General features: G+C 37.8%; 2 protein-coding genes across 2 annotated transcripts; both read left to right on the forward strand.

The window, feature by feature from the left end:
* The first annotated feature begins 4,869 nt into the window (after window positions 1-4,869).
* On the forward strand, window positions 4,870-6,854 carry LOC108624790 (cytochrome P450 6B1-like). The gene is made up of 5 exons (XM_018024324.2): window positions 4,870-5,202; window positions 5,284-5,806; window positions 5,965-6,186; window positions 6,328-6,579; window positions 6,658-6,854. The coding sequence occupies exons 1-5, from the start codon at window positions 4,870-4,872 to the stop codon at window positions 6,828-6,830; spliced, it is 1,503 nt and encodes a 500-aa protein (XP_017879813.1). The 3' UTR covers window positions 6,831-6,854.
* A 1,867-nt stretch (window positions 6,855-8,721) lies between these two features.
* Window positions 8,722-11,475, forward strand: LOC108624794 (putative cytochrome P450 6a14). The gene is made up of 5 exons (XM_018024327.2): window positions 8,722-9,245; window positions 9,874-10,396; window positions 10,477-10,698; window positions 10,777-11,028; window positions 11,100-11,475. Exons 1-5 carry the CDS (start codon window positions 8,907-8,909, stop codon window positions 11,267-11,269), a joined length of 1,506 nt encoding a protein of 501 aa, XP_017879816.1. The 5' UTR covers window positions 8,722-8,906; the 3' UTR covers window positions 11,270-11,475.
* Window positions 11,476-16,169: the final 4,694 nt, after the last annotated feature.

Below are 16,169 nucleotides of genomic sequence, written 5' to 3' on the forward strand. Positions count from 1 at the left end.
TAAAACCTTGAGAAAAGGAATTAATTAAACCATGATTCTTATAATTACCCTTAAGGAAATAACAATTTTACTTATTAAAATGCTGCAAATTTTATTACGTGTTTGTCACAGATTAGAATCGTTCCTTGTGCATGATACTCGTTTCGCTTCTCCTAAGTTTATTCGTTACGTGCACGTGGCAACAACGGGGAACGAATTAAACGACACAATGTATATTAATTAACTCTCACCCATTTCGAACGGAAGAGGACAATCTATGGTAACGATTCTCCAGGAAGTCAGCCACGCCGGTGCCAGGAACAAGGGACAATTAGAGAAAATCAATGTTGCACAACACGTTTGCACGTTGCATTTAATAATGGTGCTTGACAGCAACTCAATTCACCCTTTGACAGTATAATGAACGCAAGCCGCACACATTTTTTTCCATTTACAAACACTTCCGTTAAAACGAGAAGGAAGACGAATACACGCGTGACAATTGCTCGTTACTCTTCGCAGGATTACTCGCAGCTTATTTTTTTTTTTATTAAACTTTGCTAATAACTCATTAACTTCTAATGTAACATTTTACTTGCAAATTAATTAATTTACATTCTTAATATTGTGCTTACGAAAGGGAATATCTCATTTTTTTCTTTATCAGGAACTGAAAATTATCGGAAGATTTTGCTCCACAGCTTTTTAATTCTCTCCTGTACAATTTATAATCGCATATGTAGAAATGAAATAAATGAACCGAAGTATTTCAGGGATTATTATCGAATAGCATAAGCGATGGGGGTTAAGCCGATGTCTACAGGCAGTGTGGTTGCGAACAATATCGATTTTCGTTCTACAGGGCTGGTCATTAAAAGAAGGCATAAACAAGCTGCTTTTATAAAAGATGATCATGTCTAATATACTGATTTCAAATCAACAACACTTTCACGATCTTTTATTTAATTTTAACGATAAAGATAAAATTTCGCAAGTTTGAGCAAGTATTTTATACAAATCGTAAATAACGAATCATTATTTATTGCAGCAAGGGAATGATATATAAAATGTAAAGTGGTAATACTTGAATGAAATCACCTCTTTCCATTGTCAAACTTATACGCTTTTTCTTTTTGAAATCTTTTTTCAATTTTATTTATGATATTATCGTGACACTTGAACGTTCGATTCTTCAATTTCTCGAGTACATTTTAGACTTCATAATGATTTTCACTTGCTTGAACTCAGGTAAAAGGTGGAGCGATTCAGTGCGCCTTGACATTCAGATAACGGTCGCGTAATTGCGTGATACGCGGTTCAATTGTTCAAGAAACGCGCCTGTTGGATTTCTTCTCCGGTAACGCCGTCGTTCTCGCTGTAGGAAGAGAGTGAATGCATTGAAGAACTGAATGATGCCTGCATTATGTTTAAGATAGAACCGTGAATGCGCTTATGAAATTCCGTTCTGTTCGCTAGTCGCGGTGCATCAGTATTAAGTGTCCTGAGAGAATTTCGGATGTAATGTATATTTTTTAACTTCCTTCTGTACACTTCAATGAATGGTAAATAGAATACATTTAATTTTAGAAACCCTCCATGTTTGTTCTTGAATTCCATTTCCAAATAGAACCGGTTACACTTTTATCTCACAGATAATGTGATCCACATTTATTATTTACACTCCAAAATAAAATGAGAAATGTTTATTTTTGATAAAAGTACAATACTTGTATGGAAAATTCCACGAACTCTGAAATAAAACTCAGCGTATGTACGCGTCTGTGGTTGAGTATGGACTGTCATAAGGGTGGCGAAGATCCCATGACACGCTACGGACTCATATCATAGCTCTTTTTGCAGAAGAACAGTGGTAATCTCATGGATGATTTTCTCAGTCAATCCGTTTTATCTCGACTTAATGCAACTAATAAACATTTTACTGATAATGAACCTTTAGAATTTGCGTATTTTTATCTGTCTATGGATGATAACGTTAATATAATGGTAAGACTATCTGCTCTTTTCTCAATACTTCGTGTCTCATTGACCTCAAGAAGCCGCTGTCCCTATTTTTATCTTATCGATATACGATAGAGTTTATAATTATTTTCATATTTGTATATACAAATTATCCCCCTGGCGATTAAAAAAAGAAAGAAGCGTTAAAAAAATTTTGGAAAGTATTCCATTGAGTGATAATAATTCGTGTCGAATGAATATGAAGTAATCTTTCAGATAAATAGAAAGCAAATCTGGAAACGTTCTTATCAAAACTTCTTGCAATGCGTCGTTTCTATCTGTCTGGAAACGTTTTGCGTAAAAATTATGTTTCCAAATATGTTTATCAATTATTCTTACCGTTCTTGTAATTACCGGTTATTTCAGAAGTTTATACGCAATACGTAAAAATTTCCATAGTGCAGCATATCAACATACATTTTTAATACTCCAATAAAAAATTAGTATTGTTTTGCATTTGTTAAATACTTTAAGCTACGATGTTTTTGACACGATATAAGCATATTCGTCTATCAATGAACTTTATTTATGTAATATGCATACAGTTTGTCTGTTGCAACTAAAGTTTAAACTACAAATTTTGATATCAGAAAGATTGTTAGCTATTGGCTCGAACGAAAAGTTCTTGAACTTTAGATGAGAGATGCAGTTAGAGTCTAGAGTGACCTATTGTGCAATTTATTTTCATTTTTCGTAACATTTTTATAATGTCATGTATCAACGCCAATTTGTGCCGCATGAAGTATCAAAGCCAAGAATACGTTAAAAACACCTGTGAAAACAGGAAGTAGTCGAATACAGTTTAAAATATAATCAGACGATTTTAGAATGAAAATCTAGAAGCAATAATCGCCATAAGTACTTGCAGAATCATTATGAATTGATTAAAAAATAAGAAAGAAATTATCATTGACCAAGAGAAAGTATTATAACAGTTTAAGTTGCAGTCATACGTACGCACGTTTTTGAATACATGTAATCTGTAACAAGATTATTTATCACAAGCTTAGAATAAAAAGTGACCTGTGACATATAGTGTAACCCCGTGCTCTTTCTGTTACCACAAACCGTGTACCAAATACTGGATTTATCCAGATTCAATACTGGATTTACACGATAGAATGCATTCATTTCGCATTTCAACTGCGTTACCTAATCAAAGAAAGCTATCGCTTTAAAACAACAACAAAGTATTTGTTCCACTGCTTAATAAAACAATCATTTAAAAATATTTGCGATCGTAAGATAAAATATTTTATTTTACCTAGCCATGAAATAATAATAAAATTCTTGTAGTTCCATTTATCTCTAATTTCACAATCAAATCAAATAAAGTAAACATGTGGTCTGATAGTTTTGATTAGTAGTTTAAATATCGTCCAAAAGATAAGCAAGACGTAAGAAAAGTTTTGGTACACTATTGTAATCAATGTGTTAATGATAAACATGCGGTCACGTGGAAAATTCATGGAAAATTAGTATAATAGACATGATAAATCAAGACTGTAGTAGTGTTCGAAATTTTTTGAATTTCTTTAATATACCTAAATTCTAAACATATAATTCTATAACATTTATTGGACAAAATTTTTTTAATTCAGTATTTAAGAAAAATGGTGTCGTTTTAAAAATTAACTGGACAAAGAATAAGAATATGATATTATATGAATGATGATATGAATAGAAAATTTTTACCGCGAAGGCTTTGCACGTTTTCAGATATTTCATGCAAAATTGAGCGAATATTTTTGAATGTAGGAAATCTGTCAGGAAAGGGGAAATTATTCACGAGTCGTCCTATCAGAGTCTTCATCATAACCGAGTCTCTGTATACTCGATACCGTGGCGTACTGTCAAAGGACAACTTCTAGCAAACATCCTGCCAAACCATCAAAGGACGACTTTGCGTCTAAGTCATTCCCAGATGCATATTCTTCGAGTCGCTGTCTCTTCCTTCCTCCCTTTTTCTCAACTTTACCTCGTTGAATATAAATAGCGTTCATTAAAAATTCTTCGGCATAGCCCTTTAACAACGTACCTCGAGACTTCAGAAATGCACGATAATTGTTGCTGGACGTTCACTAAGACTATTCCATTTACGAATGAAGTCAGTTTAATTAGACGAAAAGAGTATTTAATATCAATCTGAATTTGAACGTAATTCGATTTCACAGAAATTTAAAAACAGTCACTTAAATGGAGACTGATTCGAATATCATTTGAAATTTTATTAAATAGAATTTGGTGAGTCCTAAAAATTATTGATTTATTCAAAAATTATAATTGAGAAAATATTATTAAAAATTCGAAACGTTCTCTTTACGATTTTTATGTAAATATCTAATTCCGCTGAAATACCCTGCTTTTTTTTTGAAGTCGTTATTGGGAGTCTGAGTCTGAGACGATTGAATTTTTCCACTTTGAGATTTTTACGCTACTCTCTGATCGTTAAGCACACCCGCAGATCGTCGGCCTTGATGTACGGCCGTCAGCACTACGAACATTTTTCTCGGTTGGTGGTCGCTGAATGAATGCTAAAATTGCGCAACGGAAATTGAGAATATGTATGTCTTTAACCAGGACACTGTACATTTTGATAAACTTGTACGATAAACTTGCGTGTATTTAAGACACAAATCGTATTGGCAAGCTGGCATTCTCTGTAACAACGGTGCCCGGAATAATTCTGCTCGATCTGCGAACCGAACGTATAAAAGATTACATTTTATCGAAAATTAACTTGTTTATTCGGGTAGAACAGCTCGGATAAAACCGAGTCAACGCAATCCTAATTATTATTCTGCAGACTCCTTTCGGGAACGCTTTGTCTTGTAGTGTTTGTAGTGGAAAAACGATTTAACTTCGATCGATATGGCGATGATCGAAGCCTTCTGTTTAATTTCCGCGATATTACTGTTGCTTTACTATTATTCCGCGTCGAAATTGAGCTACTGGCGGAGATTAGGCGTTAAGGGTCCGAAGCCGCTCCTGTTCGTCGGCAATTACAAGGACGTGTTCTTAGGCAGAATTAAGACGACCGACTGCATCACGAAAGCGTATCATGATTTCAAGGATGAACAGATGGTTGGAATATACAACGGCCATATACCGCACTTGATACTCAGGGATCTGGACTTGATAAAAGACGTTCTCATCAAGGATTTCACCAAGTTCGCCGACAGAACGATAGACGCAACACGAGAGGTAAGTAATTTTATCTTAAAAATCCTGATCGTCAACTAAATACGTGGAACGTAGTTATTGATCGAGGTTGTTGTTATGTAGGTCGAGCCCTTATCGGAGGAAATGTTCAGATTGGAACCGGAGAGGTGGAGGCCTCTGAGAACCAAATTTTCGCCGTTATTTACCACCGGAAAGCTGAAGGAGATGTTCGGTAAAATGACAAAATGCGCGGATCAGCTGGACGCGTTCCTAGAAAAAGAATCCTCGAGGAACGAATCCCTCGAGTTTCGTCAGCTCGCGGCGAGGTACACCGCGGACACGGTCGGCAGTTGCGTGTTCGGAGTTCAGGTGAATGCGCTTACTCAGGACTACAGCGAGTTCCACAGGATGGGGATAAGAGCCCTCAAAACGAGCTTCAAAATGTACCTCATGGATAGATTGCGGGATTATCCGCTGCTATTTAAAACTTTCGGACCTTTCCTAGCCGACGACACCACTACCGAATTCTTTGTAAGGATCACCACCGAGGGTATGAAATACAGGATGGAAAACCAGAATCTCAGTCCCGATTTTGTCGATGTTTTAACTAAGATAAAGCTAGATCCGAAGGGACATGGTCTAGCAGGTAAGAGTATTACATTTAAAAAAGAAACGGATACATGTCATTCGAATATGATACAGAATGATACCATGCATGATACAATAAATATGATATCATACAGAACTAAACTCTCATTGTTATAAAAATTATTTTGTTGAAATTCCTATGGTCTATGATTTCAGAGGTGGACGACATATTCCTCGCAGCTCAATCTTTCGTTTTCTTCCTTGCCGGATTCGAAAATGGATCGTTAACTATTGCTCACGCTTTGTACGAGCTTGCGTTGTTCCCGGAGGTGCAAGAGAAAGCGCGGGCTAAAATTAAAGAGGTGTTAGCGAAAACTAACGGCGAGATTACGTACGAGGGCTTGAAAGAAATGAATTACATGTACGGAGTCTTTGCAGGTACTTTTTGCTATTTCTTTCTTTAATTATTATTGTTAAACACGTAATATTCTCGCATGTAGCATAGTAATTAAGTATATAATTAAGTGTTAGAATTCTTGTTTGTTAAAATATATTTTGTACGATGGAACGTGTTTTTAGAAACGTTGAGGAAGTATCCAGTGATAATGTGGGTATCCAGAACCGCGTTGACCGATTACACATTCCGGGGAACGAAAGTAACCATTCCAAAGGGCCAACAGGTCTTTATACCTATTTCCACAATTCAAAGAGATCCGGACATTTATCCAAATCCGGATGTTTTCGATCCTGAACGATTCACGGACGACAAAGAGAAGACCAGACACCCAATGACTTTCATACCCTTTGGAGATGGTCCCAGAAATTGTATTGGTAAGATAAACGCTCCTCTGTCCTTTTTACAGATAAAAGAAGTAATCGCAAAGTGAAATGAAATAATGTTCTGTTCAGGGTTGAGATTCGCTAGGAACCAGATATTGGTAGCACTTATCAAGATATTATCAAAATATAAGATCGAAGTATGTGAGAAAACTCGGTTGAAATATAAAATCGACCCGATCCATTTGTTCCTTTGTCAGCCTTATGACGGAATACACTTGAAGGTGACCAAATTGGAGGCGTAGAAAGCGTCCCTTTCTTTTGAAGAAGAAGCAATACATATATAGATTGGTAAATAATTTAAGAATATTTAACATCATATACATACTATATTATTATTATTATTATTATTATTTTCTGATTATTTGTCTAATTACAAATTTTGAACATGTCCTCCTCTCTTTTGTTACTCTCTCTCTCGTGTTCAAAATTTGTAAAACATAATTGGATTATAAATAAGTTGTAGCCAAGAATGCAATTGAACTGTAAAATGTAATTTCGTCTTTTTGTTTGTAATATATCTGTTTTGTTAGTATTGTTCAAATCTATTTAATGCTTTATAATTTTTTAGTATATAAGATGTAACATTTGTTGCCTAATTTGATTTCAATTAATTATCTATGCTATAAAAGTATATAAAAGTTATATTTGTAATAAATATGTACGCAATTTAAACGAAAATGTAAATAAATTTGTATTATTGTAATTTTTAATATGTCAGACGTTTTAAGGATACGTTGAATAAAATTTGTTACGCTACAGAAACGACGGTGTATGGTGGAGGCTTCAAACGACTTCCTGTCAAGTATTTAACTCGGCTAATGAGAGCGAGGCACACGAAATTCGTCACGAGCTGGGAAAGTCAAGGCGCGAAATTATTCAAGAACCTATCAGGGCGTTCATGATAGACGATTTTGTACGCTCGGTATCGCGGCGAGCTATCAAAGGACAGCTACCCAACGAACACGCTGTCAAACTATCAAAGGACGACTTCGCTTTTGCGTATCAGACGCGATTGTTTCTCCCTTCATCTCCCAGCCACTCTTCCGCCGCTTTCTCGATCTCGCTGAATATAAATAGCGTTCATCAACGCTGTATATTCACTTTAACTTTAACATCTGCTCCGAATGAGCAGAGAGAAAGCGTCGATTTGTTTGCCTACACAGAGACAAACAAGACCAATCGCGCTCCCGCTTTGATATACCCAGTGTGCCGAGCTGAACGTTATTTACCATTCGCAAATGTCAAATATCTAAAGCCCACGACTAAACTGCATTAAGCTCTCTTTGCATAAAAAATGAAATTTTACTCTAAATACGAAGTTTCGATTATTCTCTCTTTTTTTTGGCAACAATAATTTACTCTCTTTGGTAATAAAACTTGTGAAGTCTCCAGTCATTTCATTTTTTAGTCGTATAAAAATGATATAAAAAGTCTATATAGTACAGTCCTGAGAGTGTAGTAAACTTGATACTGGTTCGTAAAAGGAAACAGGGCTAGAAAATTATAAACTCTATCTTGAGTTCAGATAATTTAGAGTTTAATGTTTGTTCTCGAAGATAGCGTATCACTGAAACACTTCTCTGTGGATCTGCGTTACAACCATCAATATCTCTTCTTAACAAAAATACAATTAGTCATCTGACCTATTACACGCTTATTCTACTGCACACGCGAATAAAATTTTAAAATCTAATTAATATATTATTTTCCGTTTGCTATCTCGTAGTAATTGAATTGAGAACATTTCAATTTTAGAACCAAAAAAAGACGAGAACAATTCTCTTGATGCAAAAGAATGAACATCATGAATAAATCATTGAATTCGAGACTCTTACGGTCTTGGAATCTTAAGAGATGCACTTCTTTATTATGTACAAGACGAGTTTTTATGTCAATAGTTCTGACGCAATTTTGATTAGATCTTTGTGATCTTCAAAAGAATGATCGATGTAATGGCATAACGATTATTATCGCTATTTAAATATATGACGTGATAGATTTCGTAAAAATGTCAAACATTGCAGTATATGAGGTGTTTGCTTCTTATCTCAATAAATCCTGCCGCACATCAATTATAGTTTCAGCTGAGTCATGAATAACATTGGCGTTGACTATAACAGCGGCAGCATCGAGAAAGACTGGCGCATTACAAGTATGACCTCAGAACTTAACAGTAATTGTGGATGAGTGGAAAGATGATTACAGTTTAGAGGAATGCGACGAGAAACGTGTTTTATAGTGTTCTATTTCTATTATTAAAACATTTTTTATTTATGTGGAGTGTAAATTGAGAGCAGTGAAAAGTTTAATTAAAAACAATGTCTTGGCCAGTGTTAGAGACGCTTGGCTTCGTTGCCGCAGTATTATTCCTGGTTTATCGTTATTTCGTGTCGAAGTTAGCGTTCTGGCAGAAGCGAGGGGTCAGTGGACCAAACCCTTCCCTATTATGGGGAAATTTTAAGGATGTGTTTTTGGGAAAGATATCGTTCAGTAAAGTCCTTGAGGATGCATATTATAACTACAGAGATGAGTCGATGGTAGGACTATACGCAGGACACAAGCCAATTTTGGTTTTGAGGAACCCAGACTTGATAAAGGATGTTCTTATTAAAGATTTTCCAAAATTCGTCGACAGGTCATTCAAACCAACGCCGGAGGTATCCTTACTTTCGATTTCTTATTGTTTATTATTCTAGAAGAGTTATATATAAAATATTAAAATACTGATTGTAATATTATATACAATAGAAAACTTACATCACATCATACAAATATGTATATATTACACTTATATCTAGAGCACTTGTATTGTACTCATCAATATGCCTAATGATTTGCCTCGCAATGACTTGTTTTCTACACAGAGGCAAATTTACATAACAGGAACTTCGCACAAGCGTTACATACTTATAGGAATATATGTATGCTGAGATAATCACGGGTGTCTGTACATTATCTTATGTTATGTAACTTCTTTGATATCTTTCTTATCATGTTGATACTCTCAAATGATTAATTCCGTACTCAATACTTTTTAAAGATTTATCTTCATGCAATTTGAGACGAAATTAGAAAGGCAAATATTTTGCACAGCATTGCATGATGCGTATTAATTATAATGATACAATAAATCCAGCTTAAAAATTCTAACTTGTTTACATAATTTATTGTATTTCTCAATGGCGATTTATTTTCATATAAAAAAGAAAGCCACGCAGTATTGTATTACATATATTTTCTTTTTTTTAATGCTGTTATAATATCGATGCACGCTTTTATATGCAGATGGAACCATTGTCAATGCACCTCTTCAGGTTGGAAGCGGAGAGATGGAAGCCCTTGAGGTCTCGGCTCTCGCCAGTCTTCACCTCGGGAAAGTTGAAGGAGATGTTTCACTTGTTGCTAGAGTGCGCGGATCTCTTTGAAAAATATTTGGACGACGTGGTAGCCAAAGGCGAGCTGGTCGAGTGCCGCGACGTTTCTGCGAAATTCACTACCGACGTGATCGGTTCCTGCGCGTTCGGCATCGAGGTGAACGCGCTAAAGGCTGAAGACAGCGAGTTTCGCAAGATGGGCAAGAAAATTTTCGAATCCAGCTTCAAAGGCACGATCAGAAACAGAGTGAGGGATTACCCATTCCTGCATAAATTCCTAGGCCCCTTTTTGATCGACCACGAACTCATAAATTTCTTCATGAACATCACTAAGGAAACTATCGATTATAGGATTAAGCACAACGTGCGTAGACACGACTTCATTGACGTTTTAGTAGACTTGAAACAAAATCCAGGGAAACTTAATCTTAAAGGTACGACTTGATATTTCGGAATATTTAATATTATTTTCTTCCGCTCTACCTACATACAAGACTGTCATTCGTTTGCACAGAAGTTGACGATGTGTTTTTAACTGCACAATCCTTCGTCTTCTTCGCTGCTGGTTTCGAAACCTCCTCGATAACAATTGCGAATACTTTGTATGAACTCGCGCTGAATCAAACTATACAAGACAAAGTTCGTGCAGAAATCAAGGAAGTTTTAGAGAAGACTAACGGCAAGATTACGTACGACTGTATAAGGGAAATGAAATATTTGGATGCTTGTTTCCAAGGTACGGTAAACCGACTTCCAGCAATAAAATGATATTCATATTATATAAGATTCATTTGTACATGTCTCATTCGCGTAGAAACGTTGAGGAAATATCCAGTGCTGTTGTGGCTCTCGAGAACATCGATGTCCGATTACACGTTCTCGGACACGAAAGTTACAATCCCAAAGGATGTGCAAGTATTTTTACCTGTTTTCGCGATTCAAAGGGATCCGGAAATTTTTCCAAATCCAGAAACTTACGATCCTGAAAGATTTACGGGTGACAACGCTACGGGCAGACATCCGATGTACTATTTGCCGTTCGGAGACGGCCCAAGAAATTGCATTGGTAAGTCATTATTTTTTTTTATAAAAAATCATTTCAAGTTGTACAATGGAGTATGATAATTTTCTCTTTAGGTGCCAGATTCGCCAAGAACCAATCGAAAGTGGCAATAATTAAAATTCTGTCAAAATTCAAAGTTGAACCTTGCGAGAAGACTTGCATGACGTATGAGCTTGATAAAAGAGCATTATTCCTCTTGCAGCCGACGCATGGTATCTACGTGAAAATGACAGCCTTGAAGTGAAAAAGTATTTATATAATGATGTTAGATGTTAGATACATTTCATTTTATAATTTCTCTTATTTTTTATACTGTTAAATACGTTTACTTGTAATTAGGTTTTTTTTTGTTGAATTAAAGATTCATGATCACTGATTATGTGCACGTACACTGGATGTAATATTTTCGACTAATTTTGTGCAAAGAATAAAACTAATTGGAATATATTATATTTGTGTTTGATGCACTTAGTTCTAACAATCAGTATAATTCCTCAGAACAAACTGCTTTCGAATGACGGGAATAAAAATCGTAGTACGAAAGGGTTAGACAAACGGAACCGAGTGATCCACGCGATTCATCGCGATCTCAATATTTACCTTGACTCTAGATTCGCTCGATCACGAGAGGTGAAATCCAAGAACAGAGATTTCGTGTCAGCAAATCCGATGTCCCATCTGGACTGCTTTTCAAAAGCCGTTGCTAGTAGGTCCAACGTACTGAATTGCTAATGTCATGAAAAATCTTTTACTGCGTTCAGACAGATTTATCTGTTTCTAAAATGTTGAACTATTCTTCCTCACTCGAAACGAAAAACTATAACGCGAAGAATAATACAGTTACCGGAACTTGTAATCAGGTGCAAAGAATGCAGAAATAATCAAATCGATTAAACGTACTCTTGCCTTTATTTTTCTAAGCATATAAAAGAAAATGCGTACACATTAACGATTCAAAAAATTAACTCGATCTCCTGCTGCGCAATTAGTATGACCGTTTCTTGGAACTAGTATCGAAATCAAAACGAAATTACAAGCATATATCGCGGAGTCACGTTATTGTTAGAATTCCAAAGCAGCTTGGCCACGGTTTCGCCGGTGTGTATTTTGAACTTAACCCCTTTCTTAGGACGCGTTCCAGAAACTTATTGCGGAAGCAATAAACTTGCTACTTGAGGACCCCATTGTCGACCTTCCCAGGCTTTTAGTAACATCGTCGTAATTGTGACGAACGTGCCACCTCCCTATCTCATTCAACGAAAGTCTTTGTAACCGGCTCGAGAACGGATCATAATCGGGGGATAAGGGGCTCCTCGCGATCGATAGTCGCGTCTCCCCTTTTCTTCGAGTTTTCGTGAGGGCTTCTCGAGGGTGCATACCCTTAACGACTAGGAACCTCGGTGATTCATGTTTAGATTTTATCACAAGAACAAGCATCTGATTTTTTTTCCTTGCGATTTTTAGTAATTCAATTAGCGTGACACGTGAAATATAGTTGTCATTTATTGTGCTTGTGAAGCGGACCCTGAGAATTTCATTAATTCCGAAGGGGAGATTTAGTAATAGTAAGAAGTCGAGATGAAGATAAGAAATGTACTACTCACGTGATTCAATAAACAAGTTTTAACGGTTCATAGGGATTACGTTCGGGCAACTTTTCATGGTTAAAGATAAGGAAAAACGGGGATGGAATAAAGTCATTTCGTTTGCCGGATTCACGCTCGTCGCCCTAGACAAAAGCCGAGAAAGCGTTGCGCGATACATATTTATAAACATGTTCATTCGAAAGTTCGACATTCAAATGGGACGGCTTTCAATTGCAGGCGCGAAAGTTTTTTCTCCATCGCGTGCGGGGGAAAAAAGCTTGCTGCCTGTTTGGACAGTCGCCGGGGGTCGAGGCTGCGAGTTTTCCCTCCTGTAGAAATATTGCAACATTTCGGAGACGTACGAATCCATTTTTATACTTTCTACCGCGCTTTAATAGTTTCCGCAGCCCCATGTTTGCGTTGCAAACGCTGGGGCCGGGTGAAAAGTTTGGTAAAAATCGGCCGAGCGTTTCAGGGGCTCCTAAGTTCTTCTCAATGCCGATGGAGGGTGATACGGTAGCTATCTCACGTTATCGTGCAATCTCTACATAATTGCGCCTTAATTCTCGAATTCGCTAAAATTCAGACATCGGGTAAAGCTTTGCCGATTAAAAGATTGCTCATTCATGCGTAAAAGGATTCAAATCACACGCGGAATATTAAAAAAGAGATTAAAATTAATGTATTTAAGAATTTAAGAACTTGAAGAATACTTGTTACAAGCTATAAGATTTATTTTATTGCCGATTAAGAGAACAATAATTTGAAGGATCATCGGTAGTGAAATTTTCTTTCGTCTCCCTCACACGAATTTATGACGTGGCTCTTAATATGCTGCATGTAAATTTATTACTAGAATTCTTAGACACGCGAACCATCGCACCTGAAGAATGGCACCATAAAAGTTCTCGTTATTTAAAATCTTAAACAACATGCATAATTCGATGTAATCTATAAATCTGGTGCACGCAATTCGAGACTCCGCCGATTTTCCTCGAATGAGATTCGCGTATTAGACAGTCTCGTCCTTTTCTGTAACGTTTATACAGCCGCATGGCAGATTGCGGTAGTCAGCTTGCCGGCGACAAACTGAAAACAGATTTGTCTGACCCTTGTCGCCTCGTACTACTTGCATGCGCAATTGTAGTTGTTTCAAGGTGCAACTTATATGAGAAGTTTCGTGTGCACACACGTCTTAGATAGTTCCAGCCTCAGCGTTATGTCACGGATTTCATGCTGAGATGTATTCGATTTACAACCCTCTTCTTCACTTATTTTGGTGTACGTAAGTGCTTAAAACCTTTCTGGCGTGGAGATAACGGCGAATATAGACTTAACCCAAGCTAAGGAACAAATCTGCAGATAAAATGCCAATTTAGTACCGGATTTAATTCCCAATTAATTTCTATTTTTGACGAACGTCGTTAATATGAAAAAATAATGAATCGATCTATCATAGGTGCTCGTTTAATTGGTTTTGAACGTTCACTCCTGATCAGCCAGATAACGAATGAATAATAAATACGACGTTCGAGGTTCTCGCCCGTTTTCTAACATTTGTCTGTTCTCCGGGGGTTGAACTAGGGGAATAGCCTGTAGTGATCACAGCGCGTAGGAGGGGGTATGAAAAGTGGTCGGAGAATGCTTTAAGCTGCCGTCGGAGGGTGGCGAAATTGCACGAATCGTACCGAGTTGAACCGAACACTCGGTTACCCCTGTCAGTAGGCCTGCCGCAACGCAGCAGTGAGCGCGCCTTCCACTACGTGTGGAGACTACGCAACTTTTTCCACGAATTTCCCATCGATATCCTTTTCCACATTTGCACTTGTCGACATCTCGTCCCTCCTCGTTCGTGAATTAATCAATCAAAGTGTGGTCACCTTTGAATCCGTGTCTCCTTTGATCTCTTGTGGACCTACTAGAATGCAGCCGCACGGTTTCTCCTTAAAGTTCAACGTAATCGTGATGAATGGAGGATAAAAGCTGGGACTGTTTGAGTAATCAAGTGTAATTAGATACGATCGAATACTTTATTAGAAATGATTATCCTCGACTTTCAAGCGTTTCGATAAAGCTCTTAATTGTGAATAAGAATTTAGTGAACGACCCTGAACTACTTCGAAGACCAGTGATTTAAATGTTTAGTCAAGGACGAAATTGTAAGAAGAAATTCTTGTTAATTATCCTGTGACGTATCTCGCAAATACATAAAGTGACCGAATCTAACGTTTCATCATTAAATTCTCTTCGGACTCATAAGAGAATAAATCTATTTAAAAAGTAACGAAGATAGAACCGACCGGTCGGCGAGATGTGAATATATTTCCCAGGTGGAAGTCTTTAGTTTCACTTGAGTAATTTCCGTCGCGAGGAAACTACTGAAATAGTCTCATCGGATGTAAGTTCTCACCGGATGTGAAACAACTCGAACGCGTTATGATGTACCATGAAGCCGGGGCTCTGACGACAGCGTACGCACCCTACGACGCGATAGCATCTGATGGATCCTAAATGACATCGGTTAGGTTCGGCGTTATCGTCAGCGACATCGTCGAGGGCGTCTATTTGTATCGCAACGGACTCGACGTCCCACGCGAACTAGCGAGCCAGCTAAAAAAGACCGGCGTTATGTCATTATCGGTGAACGATGACGGAAAGCCATGTGAGGCGTAGCCGCGTATGAAGCGGGCGTTAATGGACCGTGAGCGGAGTGTAGGACTGGCACGATCGAGTAGCTCCGTTAATAACGGCGAAGACGTTTTCGCGCGGAGAAGGGGTGGGACTTTAAAAAAAGCACGGACACCCCTCGCCGAGACACATTCTTCCACGGCCGTTTCGTGAATGAATCATCCACGTCCATGCGTTGTCGTACGTCAGTTTTGACGCGCGGGCGTGATTATAAAGGATTATTCGCGGTTACTCATCGTTAGGTCGGTGATCAGTTATCAGCGTCGACGTTGACGCTGTTCGTGTCATCCGGTTGATGAAAAAAGTTCGCAGCTACGGGTACCGCAGTGTGAAGTTACAAGGAAAGTAGCGAGTGCACTGTGAAGTTCGCGCGACGGCGTGCCACAACGGGTACGTAGCTGTCGAGAAGACGAGAGAGGAAGGGAGAGAGGGGGCGAGAATCGGTTCTGAAAGCGGAGTTTCGAGCTATCAGAGAATTAGATTCCCTGGGAACTTATCGGCCATCTCGGGCAACTTGCTATCCTGGAGTTAAAGACGGAGATATCCGAGCAGGGGACTTGCCAGGACTACTCGTCCTTCGTTCGGACGCATAAAGTCCCAGGATGAAGGGGATGCTTCTAGTAATGAGCACGATGGTTTGGTTTGTCGCGGCGGAAGTTTTCCTTGGCGACGTCGACGAGCCGAGTAAGTGATTCAAACTTCTGATTCCTTGTTCGACTACATTCGCTCGAGCATAATAGTTAAATTACGACGGATCCATTAGGTTTTCGGGTATAGATTAGCCGATTTAGCTTCACATTATTAAATGTTTCAGATCAAAAGTGAACTGCGAATCGCGATTTTTAAATATAAAATGGAACAATGTAGTAT

This window comes from Ceratina calcarata, unplaced genomic scaffold, assembly GCF_001652005.2.
Source record: "Ceratina calcarata isolate Rehan_Ccalc_2016 unplaced genomic scaffold, ASM165200v1 scaffold329.2, whole genome shotgun sequence".
NCBI lineage: Eukaryota > Metazoa > Arthropoda > Insecta > Hymenoptera > Apidae > Ceratina > Ceratina calcarata.

Coding starts and splice junctions, on each gene's coding strand:
- LOC108624790 (XM_018024324.2), top strand. CDS start 4,870: ATGGCGATGATCGAAGCCTTCTGTTTAATTTCCGCGATATTACTGTTG. Junction 6,187..6,327: donor CATGTACGGAGTCTTTGCAG/GTACTTTTTGCT, acceptor ACGTGTTTTTAG/AAACGTTGAGGAAGTATCCA. Junction 6,580..6,657: donor TGGTCCCAGAAATTGTATTG/GTAAGATAAACG, acceptor TGTTCTGTTCAG/GGTTGAGATTCGCTAGGAAC.
- LOC108624794 (XM_018024327.2), top strand. CDS start 8,907: ATGTCTTGGCCAGTGTTAGAGACGCTTGGCTTCGTTGCCGCAGTATTA. Junction 10,397..10,476: donor AGGGAAACTTAATCTTAAAG/GTACGACTTGAT, acceptor TCGTTTGCACAG/AAGTTGACGATGTGTTTTTA. Junction 10,699..10,776: donor TTTGGATGCTTGTTTCCAAG/GTACGGTAAACC, acceptor TCATTCGCGTAG/AAACGTTGAGGAAATATCCA.